We start from the raw sequence: 10,780 nt of genomic DNA on the forward strand, positions 1-10,780 counted from the left end.
TAATATTTAAAACATCATCAGAGGATTCAGACGTTAGACGTGATTTAAGTTTTTCTTTCTTAGGATGGATTCGAAAATATTAGAGGTATCATGTTTTATGAGTTCAAAGGTAAGTGCACGTGAAACAGCAAAGAAATAAATGAGACATTAGGGCAGAAAACAGTTTCTGAAAGGACAGTGAGTAATTGGTTCCGAATAATTTCGTTGTGGAATAGAGAATTTTAAAAATGATCCTCACGTTCGACCTTCGCGCGTTTAACAACAATTAGTGGAGTCCAATGTGCATATAAGCACACGAGAACTTGCACAAGAACTCGTTGTCCGTCATCAAATTTAAAAAATCAGTGGCTTAGTCTAGGATTCGATCTTGAAGTCGTAGGCCCTACTTAATTATTCCACTGGCAAAATTGATACTACTCTTGACGGTGTCACCCTGTCAATGTTTCTTCTGCTACTTAAAGAGTACCTTTATTATACACAAAGGTATACTGTGGTTCAAGTTGATGACCAATGACTGAGGTTTACAATTAATTAATATTCCTAGACAGATCTTGTATACGTCTAGCGTTACATTCCCTGCAATATAAGTGGTCGTCTAGTGGATAGCACCCTCGACCTTCTTGGCGGGAACACAGCGAGGCGCCGCAGTCCTCGCACGCGTAGCACGCGATGTGGAAACTCTTGTCCAGTGCGACGATGCGAACTGTCTCCTCGGCGCCGCCCTCCGGGACTATCGGCTCGCGGCAACGGGCACATCGCGGCGCGTATCTATTGGAATTCAAAAGATAATACTTATAAAAATGAGTATATATTGTATGAGTATATATTGGGTTCTAGATATTGATGGCTAGCCATTGCGATATTGAATATCTACATTCATTACGGCGAATTCTTCTTTTTGATATTCTATATTTGATAAATCGATAGTTAATATATCTGTTATTGGGTCAATATATGTATAGATATTGTAACTACAATATATATATATATATATATATATATATATATATATATATATATAGATTATTATATATATATGTAGATTACTATTTTATATACACTTTTTATATATTTTATTGCATTGTCATTATAAATGTGAAATTAGCCTGTTGTTATTTCTTAACGCTTTAACAATTTAACTAATCGTCATTAAATTTTATATGTATATAGTATTTGGGATAGAAAAGGATAGGCAATATTTTATCCTAGATAATAAAAATATTTGATTACGCGGGCGAAATCACAGATTAAATTAGTTGTAATAAAATGTAGAAAATCTCTCTTTCTTATTGATATTCCGCTAGTGTTACTATTTATTTTCATTTATATTATTATTTCAGCCATTAACTGTTCACTGCTGAACATAAGCCTTCCCCATAAGGGGTTTTTTGCCAGTAATTGCCACGCTTGGCACGCGGGTTGACGACCACAGTTAAGCTGTTACAGATGTTTAAGAGGGACGCTGCTGCCCATCCCTCCTCCATAAACTCCCTTAGTCACCTCATAGGACGCCCACGGGAGAGAAAGGGGTGGTCTATTCTATGCTGGGGCCTGCAAGGCGAATTAAATTTCATACCACTAATTCAAATTAAAAGTCAAATTTAGGGTTACCTCTTACCTCTTATGAAAGTCCTCAATGCAGTGTATACGGTTAACAGCATCTACTGTGAATGGGATACCATCGAGGCTCTTCTGACATACGACGCACGTGAAACATCGCGGGTGATACGGTTTGCCGGTCGCTCGGAGAATACGGTCCAGGATCGGATCACCACAGACACAGCATTTCTCCAGTGTGTCGAGGTAGTCGCGTTCGCAAAGGGCACGCCCTTGCACTGCGTAAAAAGGACGGCCCTGGAAGAATGAAAAATAAAATCTTAACAGTTAAGTCCTGATAACTTTAATTCTAGGGCAGTTATGGAATCGGGGTCGCGGCAGACTGCTGTCGTGCCCCGTTGCCCCGACATTGGCGCAAGTAAGGAAAACGGGGGGGTTTTAGCCGGTAGAAGTCCGGCAGTACACACATGTCTCCCCTGAGGTATGTAGGTCTGCATTAAGCATTTCCCCTCAATGTAAAAAAAGGGCAGTTATGAAAATAGGGGATTGTTTGTAATATTGAAATAGCTGCTCCATTGCTAGACATAATATCCTATCAAGTTGATCTGCAAGCTTTTTCCTCAGGAAACAGTCATGATAAATTCTTAATGAATTTGTTACAATAAGTCAACTGATTTCCTCTATAACCCATCCAGCATAGGGGGAAGAAAGGATTACTAGTAACAGAGTTTAGTGACTATATTACTAACAATATAGCCTACCATGTTATTTTCCATGGGGTTTACCCTGGAAGCCACTTTAGTAGTTATATCTTGGTTAATTTGCCACAAGGGGTCAATCTTCACCTATCTTACCTCCCTAGTGTGATACTAGGGAGGTAAGATAGGACAGGTAAGTAGGTAAGACAGTGGAAACCTATAGCACAAGAAGGAATATCATGACATCTAACCCTCTAGGGGGGGAGGAATTTGTTATTGTTAATGATGGAGACTAAGGGCCCCATTGTTAGCAATATACCCAACCAGGTCGACCTCTACATGGTCCCTCCTGAAAACCATCATGCTGAATTCCAGGTTTATTCATCACGGTGAGCTAACTGACCTGCCTTTTCGTTCTTACCTATCATCTTTCACTGGTGCCCTACCAGCATATACCGTTAGTGCAGGTGGGGTTACCATTCCATTATCATCCATTTTAAAAAAACTCTAATGGTTCATGCTGAATGGTTAGGTATAATTCTTTTATGTAATTTAGAATGGCAAACAAGCGGATCACCTGTTGGAAAGTGGTAACCGTCACCTATAAGTTATAGGCTATAAACACCAACAGTACTATAATATTTCTCATGTAAATTAGATTAAGGTTAAGGTAAATTAGATTACAGGCTAACAAGTCATACAAGTTATTATAAATAAATAAAGCACTCCTAAAATATAAAAATTAGTTCAAATAGAATTGTGTCTAAACATAGTTGAAAGTTTTAAAGTCCTCTTCTGTTCTTCTCTTTTCCAAAACTAAAGAGAATAAAGTAATACATACCTGTAAATTTATTCCACAATGTTGACAGCAAAAGCATTTAATGTGGTAAATTCTGTCCATAGCAGTGCATCCTGTTGTTTCACCCATAATCTTTTCACCACATCTAAAACAATTCCCACAGTATAACTCTTCATCAGGCTCCGGTGTTGGCTCAGCAGTTGTACCAACATAACCAGCATACAGTGACGTTCCAGACAATTGGCTACATGGTCTGGGGTTTATAGGCTCATACAGTGATTCATATGTTGAAGATGTTTGCGACCCTCCATATGTAGAGAAATCCTGTGCATTAACTGATGCCGATGACGGTGGATATGCTGAACCTGGGCGTCTTAATTCACTGTAATTCGATTGCACGCCCAAATCACTAATTCTAGACACTTCTGATCTTGCATCTCTATCTCCATAGATGCTTTCAGCTATATTTCTTTGTGAAATATTGGAGTAAACGTGATTAGTACCTCCTGGAGGAAGTAGATTACTGTACAAAAGCACATCACCACTTTTAGCTCGGGCCGTATTTCTAACAATACAACTCTTCACTGGTATCAAATTAGAGTATGTGGAACTCGCTCGACTGCCGTACTCGAGCCTGGAAGAGTACGATGGCTCGCAAGCCGACTTCACAGTATAACTTTGAGGTATTTGTGGTAGCGGAGCTTTGTTTTTCTTCGGAGGTATGGACGGTTTCCTTTTCGCCGCGTTTATATCATCCTGTAATTTCGAGTCCAATTCGTTCGCATAGATCCTTAGATCGGTTAACTGCTTATCTAATGTGTTCATCATCACTGTCTTCTTATATTACACTTTATTTTTGCTTTTTAAGAATTATTTGTGAAATTCGTTACACCCAAAAACAGAGTTCATTGTTAAATGCAGATTAGATTTGATTGATAGTTAGAGACTTTGACAGCTGACAGCAAACATTTTGATACAGAGCCTATCACAAAATAGACGTGCAGAGGTAATGCTTCGTAGATGGCTCAAAGATAACGAAATGGATATTTTAATATTTATTAAATTTTTGTCATTTAATATAAGATTTTTGTCTTTTATTTTAAAAATATATTGGTTATCAAGGCTGGCGCTTATTGGTAGAGACGACTGCTCCGCCTAATTTGCCTTATAATCTTGAGAATTAATAATGAATTAATGTTAAAAATATGGTATTAAAACAAATTTCTTAAAATTTAAAATTTTTTTGGGAATTAATTTCAGAACAAAAAATTACATGGCAAGGCACGTAATAGTATCTGCCATGTGATTAAGTGCCTTAATCTATGATCGCATGTTATTGTTACCTTTTCTACTTTGGTTTGGTTTGACCTTTTTATTTTGTAATCTTGTGTATTCATTATTCACTTTCATAAAAAGATGAAAATACCATCCAATCTAGTATGCATTAATCAAATTTTATGGTAGAATGGTTAAGTCATTAAGGCGCCCAAAATTAAAAAAATAAATTAATAAACAAACTCACTTACACATTTATCATATTAGTAAGGATTACGCTAATAGTTATACAGAAAATATTACAGTTAGTACAAGGTAATTAAAGAAAAACTATATTTTATCGTTTTAAAATTGTACACACCACTTCCGATAAAAGTTTAATTGCATTTACCTGTTAACGATCGTAATTAATTATTTTGTATACGGCAACTGTAGTGTTACAGTGCCTTTATTGAGATGTATACTTCTTAGTAAAAATGGATTATATTTATATAAATTTAATTTATTACACAATTATTTGTCAGGTAAATAGATATAGGTACTTAACTTTTCCTATGTTGGTAAAAATAAAGTTGTATAATAACTAATAAAATGGCCACTTAATAACTATAGATATAATTAGAACATATAATACTTTATACTGATGCATATTATTGCAAGATTCAAGATTTATTTATTTGTAAAACATGCGTATAAATACATGCAGATGTTGACAATATAATAACGTTCGACATGTTTAGCCTGTAGGGCATACAAATTTGTTAATATCAAGTATTTTTATTACTTTTTTTTTTTTAGTACGTTTGTTCCGTTTGGAACAGGCTAAGGTCGGAGACCATGCTGCCTAGTCTTCAAAATATTTTTATTACTTTTCATGATATTTTACATTTTTAATGCAATTTGGCAATGGCAAACAAGCTGACAGCCCAACTTATGGAAAGTGGTAGTCGTCGCCTATAGATTGTATTAACGGCTTTATTGTTTGAAATTAGATGCGGTTATATTCCTAATTTAAAATTTCGTGTATTTTACTTTGATATACTATTTATTTCATTGGTTTTCCTGCATTTGAAATTTACGCGTACAAAGTAACGCGTAAAAGTAACGTATAAAAAAAAAATAAAAAAAAATGGATTATCTACTTTTTATTTGTTTCGTACTAACTGAATTATTTTGTATTCTAGCTAATATTTGCACAAAATGATATGCAAATGAATGATGAAGGTTTGTTGTCTCTATTACCTATTGAAAACTATACTTTTTAAGTCCCTTAAAATTTTTAATAAAAAGTTTGACCCAAAGAAATTGGATTAGTTGAGACTCGTTAAATGAGTAATTATTTTATTATATTTTTAAAGTTTTATTAGTGAGACCTATTTATATTCTAAGATAAGGCTAAAAATTTTAAACAAATAGATGTAGGCAAAATATATAAATATCTAATATATAAGTACCTACATAGCAATACGATGAACTTATATCGCTAATATTTTCCGAAAGTTGCCCATTTAAAATTAATAATTCTATTCGTTCTTTTTTTTAGAATTCGGAACAACAGAACCTTCAGAAGAAGAGGTATACAATTTAAATATTTTTTAAATACGAACATTTTAATAAAATATAGCTTATAATGCCTTGCACAATGGTCGTGTGGTCCTGGCATAGAATAGGCCAAGTCTTTCTTTCACGTGAGTGTCTAAAGAGGCAACTAAGGGAACTTAATAGCCGAGTAATGGGCAGCAACGTCGTTAAAATATCACTAAAGCCTAACTGCAGTTGTCAACTAGCCTGCAAAGCGTGGCAATTACTAGCAGAACCCCTTAAGATGGAGGCGTTTGCGCAACAGCGGACAGTTAGTGGCTGATATCATCATATAATGCATTAATAATACTAATTACGTGTACATAATTTGTTGCTAAATATTATATTTTTTTTAATTACAGTGGCATATGGATTTTATGCCTGTGAGTAGTAACAGATTATTATTTTAAAGTTTAGAACATTTGTTGAAATTATTAATTTAAAATGCTTTTATAGTAACACCATTAGCTTACCATTGGACTAACATAATTTACGTAACTAACAATTTTTCATTAAAATAATAAAAAATCAAAAATATAATCAATAATGGAGGTAGCTATAGAATTTTTTTTCAGTACTCAACAAACGACGAAAGGTCTTCTAAACCATTCTGGGAGGGTTAGATGAGGCCTCGAGGGGCAAAGGGTTGCCCCAGCTTATATTCCGGGGGCGACTACCCCCGGGCCACTGGGCCCAAGCCTCACTAATTGAGGAATATAGTAAGAGAGGAGGGATTTATTAGTATTCAACATCGAAAACCGTAGAGAACCCTACAGTTAAGCATAGATGGCGCTACTAGATTATAACGTAAACAAAATACTAAAGGGGGTGTCTTATTATATGGTGACTAATGCAGTAGAAGTATGCAAACAGATTCAAAGTATCAAATTATATGTCATCGTATCGTTGTGAAATTTTATATTAACGCACTAATGACTGAATCTTGATATTTTTTATTATGTGTGCTTTGGAACTTTTGAATTCATCGTTATTTAAAAAGTTCCAAAGCACACATAATTAAAAAATATCAAGCTAAATTGAAAGAAAGTATAATTTGTTTTTTAATTTAAATTCTAGACTGGCTACCTTCCGGACAGTGTTTACAGAGAACTAGCTTGGTACGGCATTCTGCAGATTCAACCTCTCCATCATAGTTCTAAGCATAAAGTGGCAGCACAGTTAATATGGCAGCATACCCTTGGGCGTCCTCACGTTATTATGGAAAATCCACCACAGGTGTCTATTTGAAGTATTATTTAGTATTATATAAATTTATTTATTTAGGTCTATCAACAATTGTATTCACAAGATAGTGCAAGTATTTATACAGTCATGGAGTTTAGAACTAAGTCCTTTGGAATCAACTTCTAGTAGCAGTATTTCTGAATCGATACGATGTCATAACCTTCAGGAAAAGAGGGTAGTCCTTTTAAAAATCTGGTAGCACACCTGCTATGCCTCTGATGTGAGTGATCATGCGCGGCGGTTGTCACTTACCATCAGGTGAGCCGCATGCTCGTTTGCCTCCTGTATTTTAAAAAACAAATAAATAAATAATTGTAACAAACATATAGGTGAACATAGCATATATTAATACTAACAAATAGTACAGTCTCAATTTTTGTTCACTATATTTGCAGTCTACCCAATCGCCTGGCAAAGTAAGTCGCCAAATTATAGCTGAGGAAGCTGCAAAATGGTCAAGGGAGCAACGTGCAGCTCAAGAAGTTCTTATGGAGAATATAAAAAGTGGCGGCAATGGTTTAACGGTGAGAACTGTTATTAGTTCACGCAAGAAAACCATTTATATAATACAAAATGGTAAGAATCACTGTAAATCCAACCATTAATTTAATCATCATCATCATCATCATATCTGTATCTCATATAATTTAATCCATTTACAATATAATAATGCTAGTTGCTTTATATGATTTTAATGCTGCGTAGACTTCGAATAGAAATGCAAAAAAAATTGTTAAATTGCGTTTATATTAATGTGCTTTTAAAGTATCAGATTTCTGTTTCAACGTTCTTTGTTTATGGAGTACATTCGTCGTGGTATTTTTTTTTTGATGGGTGAAAATGGTATGGTAGCCCCGCCTGCGCTAACGGGATACGCAGGCGGAGCACCAGTGAAGGGTGATAGATGAGAATGAAAACAGATCAGTTAGCCCATCATGATGAATTCATCAGGAATTAACCATGATAGTTTCCAGGGGGAACCGCGAGGAGATCGACCTGGTTGGGTATATTGCTAGCAATGGGATTCTCAGTCTCCATTACTAACAATCCCTTTCCCCCCTCGTCGTGGTATTTGACTAATTTGCATTTACTGTGGAGAGGATAACCTATTAGTACAGAATTTTATGTATACACAACATATATTTGTACATTAAATGAGCGATATCAGTAAGTAATAAAGAGACACGGCGTGAAGGAACGAAAGATTTTGGTAAACTCGCACACGTGTCATGATTTATAATTTCAGGTAATTATTACAAATGTCCAGAGAACTCGGAACCAGATATGGATGCGTACAGAGTACAGGCCAATATGCATGAACGAAAGTGTACCTTTGGAAGGCAATCAATACCAGTTCCAGTAGATCCTTGTATAGAGGCTGAAATGGCACCAATAGAGTATTCCTTTCACGAAGGCTGGATGTTCTGCCTTGGTAATGGTGATAGAGAAAATAATTATTTTCAGAATGGTACGCTGGATTGTGGTAACAAAATTAAGGTTGGTATTTTTTTTATAACACACAGGGCAAACAAGCATGCGGCTTATGATGGTAAGGACCACCGTCGCCCATGATCACCCGCAACACCAGAGATATTGCAAATGTGTTGCCGGCCTTTAATTTCAATTCAAAAAAGAGATGCCTATAAATGATTCAAACATCTATATGTCGTATCTTATTTTACTCAAAATTCATGGTTACCATAGCCCTTTGAAATGTTGACCATGGCAAATATGTGTTAAGGGAGGGAAAGGGATTGTTAGTAATGGATACTGAGAATCCTATTGCTAGCAATATACCTAACCAGGTCGACCTCCTCGCGGTTCTACTTGAAAACTATCATGGTTAATTCCTGATGAATTCATCATGATGGGCTAACTGGCCTGTTTTCATTCTCATCTATCACCCTTCACTGGTGCTCCGCCAGCGTATCCCGTTAGCGCAGGCGGGGTTACTATACCATTAAAAAAAAACCACCTTCAAATTCAAATTCACCCATCAAAAAAAAATGCGATAAGATTTCTTTGGGAAAGTGGATTCTACTAGTTTGGCCCTTGAAACATTTAATTACCCATATCGTGTTGAATTTACAGGTATCATTAGATGATTTTCTGAGTGATTGTGCGATCGACAACAATATTGTGATCACATTTGATTATTTTGGTGATGAACCTCGGAAAGATATGATTCATAATGCTACAATTTGTACATCCTGGGATCCTTGTCATTTGTCCTATTTTTATCGTTTAGAGGTAATACTATGATAAAATCTTTAATTGTATTTTAATATTTAACTTTACGTCAAGTTTCTTGCGGGGTAGGCAGAGAGAACCGAGTGCCAAGTTGTATTATTGTATTATTAATAGGAATGTTATGTCCATGGTACTGTTCATGTCTATAGACGACGATTACAGCTTTTTATCAGGTGGGTCGTCAGCTTGTTTGCCATTCTAAGTTGCATACAAAAATTATATAAAATTAAGAGAGCTCTTTACCGCAGCGGTAAGAATATTGCTTTGCATAAAGAGGTTTCAGGTTCGAGTCTCGGTTGGGTCAATTTAGAAAACGATCTAGATTAACTTATTATTACATGCAGTATGATTGTTATTAGGTAAAAATAATCAGAAATTTTGTTTTAAAGAGTATTAAACTAAGCTAAAGATATATAATAGTTGTTGTTTTTTGACAATAGATATTTATAATATTGAAGAGAAATATTTAGACTACTCTGTGCTAGGTTTATATACTTGCATGATCAGTGAAAGTACTCTTCAAAATTATTTCCGGATATGGGTCTTCAGATTACATTTATTATTAAAATAACAAAACTGTTAATTAACAAAATTGTTCTAGCCACCACCAGTGGAAATGACACCTGCATTCCCAACTTCTACAGAAGATCCATGTGAGACAACAATTTGCGCTGAATGCATGGAGGGATATACCGATGATGTTGGAGTTCAAATAGATGGTATGCATATTTGGAGCAATTTTAGTAGCATACTTTTATTGGGACTACTGAGGGCCTACCATGAAATGTTTTCCGAAATTTTGAAGCCAAACGAAACATAAATTTGATGTTAAAATTACATAATACATGCCGTTTGGAAATATTAAAAATGTTAAAATATTGTTCCCTTGGACTTTTATTATAGGATGTATGACGAACGAAATGTTAAATTACATTTATTGGTCCGATTTTGGTATAAACAAAAACACGAAATTGAGTCCGAAATTTCGGAACTTCATTTCATGGTAGACCCGCTCATCATAATTATTGTTGTTACTTGTTTTCAGTTATTCAAAACGACGAATAAAGAAGAATCTACCATATATATTTATATTATAGTGTTATAACTACCGTACGTTTTTAATTAATACTATTATCTAATTTAAATTGTGTATTTTATCACCATTTCTAATTCGAATTAGAATCGCAATAAATATTTGACATTATAATTTTTTATTTATTCAATTTTCATAATGTTAACCGGTAAACATCAAATTTAATAGGTATGCATTTATGTAATATTATAACGAAGTGATACACTATTGGTAAAACAAAATATTTTTCGAAACAAACTTTATCTCTTTGGTAGTCTACACTTGGTCTGCATTCAATGACAT

At 34.8% G+C, this 10,780-nt stretch overlaps 2 protein-coding genes across 2 annotated transcripts; one reads left to right on the forward strand and one right to left on the reverse strand.

Annotated features, from left to right (window-relative positions):
• Positions 1 to 527: 527 nt before the first annotated feature.
• LOC113509750 (thyroid receptor-interacting protein 6-like) lies at positions 528 to 2,321 on the reverse strand. Its single transcript, XM_052899398.1, has 3 exons — positions 2,307 to 2,321; positions 1,619 to 1,854; positions 528 to 768 (listed from the first exon to the last, which is right to left on the reverse strand). The coding sequence occupies exons 1-3, from the start codon at positions 2,319 to 2,321 to the stop codon at positions 528 to 530; spliced, it is 492 nt and encodes a 163-aa protein (XP_052755358.1).
• Positions 2,322 to 3,633: 1,312 nt separating this feature from the next.
• Positions 3,634 to 10,612, forward strand: LOC113509904 (uncharacterized). The gene is made up of 10 exons (XM_052899244.1): positions 3,634 to 3,773; positions 5,514 to 5,553; positions 5,873 to 5,904; positions 6,273 to 6,293; positions 6,988 to 7,146; positions 7,551 to 7,731; positions 8,402 to 8,652; positions 9,247 to 9,405; positions 10,007 to 10,124; positions 10,451 to 10,612. The coding sequence occupies exons 1-10, from the start codon at positions 3,657 to 3,659 to the stop codon at positions 10,468 to 10,470; spliced, it is 1,098 nt and encodes a 365-aa protein (XP_052755204.1). The 5' UTR covers positions 3,634 to 3,656; the 3' UTR covers positions 10,471 to 10,612.
• The last annotated feature ends 168 nt before the right edge of the window (positions 10,613 to 10,780 follow it).

This window comes from Galleria mellonella, unplaced genomic scaffold (assembly GCF_026898425.1).
Source record: "Galleria mellonella isolate WM207_F2 unplaced genomic scaffold, CSIRO_AGI_GalMel_v1 utg57, whole genome shotgun sequence".
In the NCBI taxonomy this organism is placed as follows: domain Eukaryota; kingdom Metazoa; phylum Arthropoda; class Insecta; order Lepidoptera; family Pyralidae; genus Galleria; species Galleria mellonella.

Excerpts from the sequence above, each read along its gene's own strand:
- LOC113509750 (XM_052899398.1), bottom strand. Across the intron at positions 769-1,618 it reads ATTGAGGACTTTCATAAGAG|ATACGCGCCGCGATGTGCCC; the intron begins GTAAGAGGTAAC and ends GAATTCCAATAG.
- LOC113509904 (XM_052899244.1), top strand. The coding sequence starts at position 3,657 with ATGTGGAACTCGCTCGACTGCCGTACTCGAGCCTGGAAGAGTACGATG. Across the intron at positions 3,774-5,513 it reads AGCTTTGTTTTTCTTCGGAG|CTAATATTTGCACAAAATGA; the intron begins GTATGGACGGTT and ends TTTGTATTCTAG. Across the intron at positions 6,294-6,987 it reads GGCATATGGATTTTATGCCT|ACTGGCTACCTTCCGGACAG; the intron begins GTGAGTAGTAAC and ends TTTAAATTCTAG.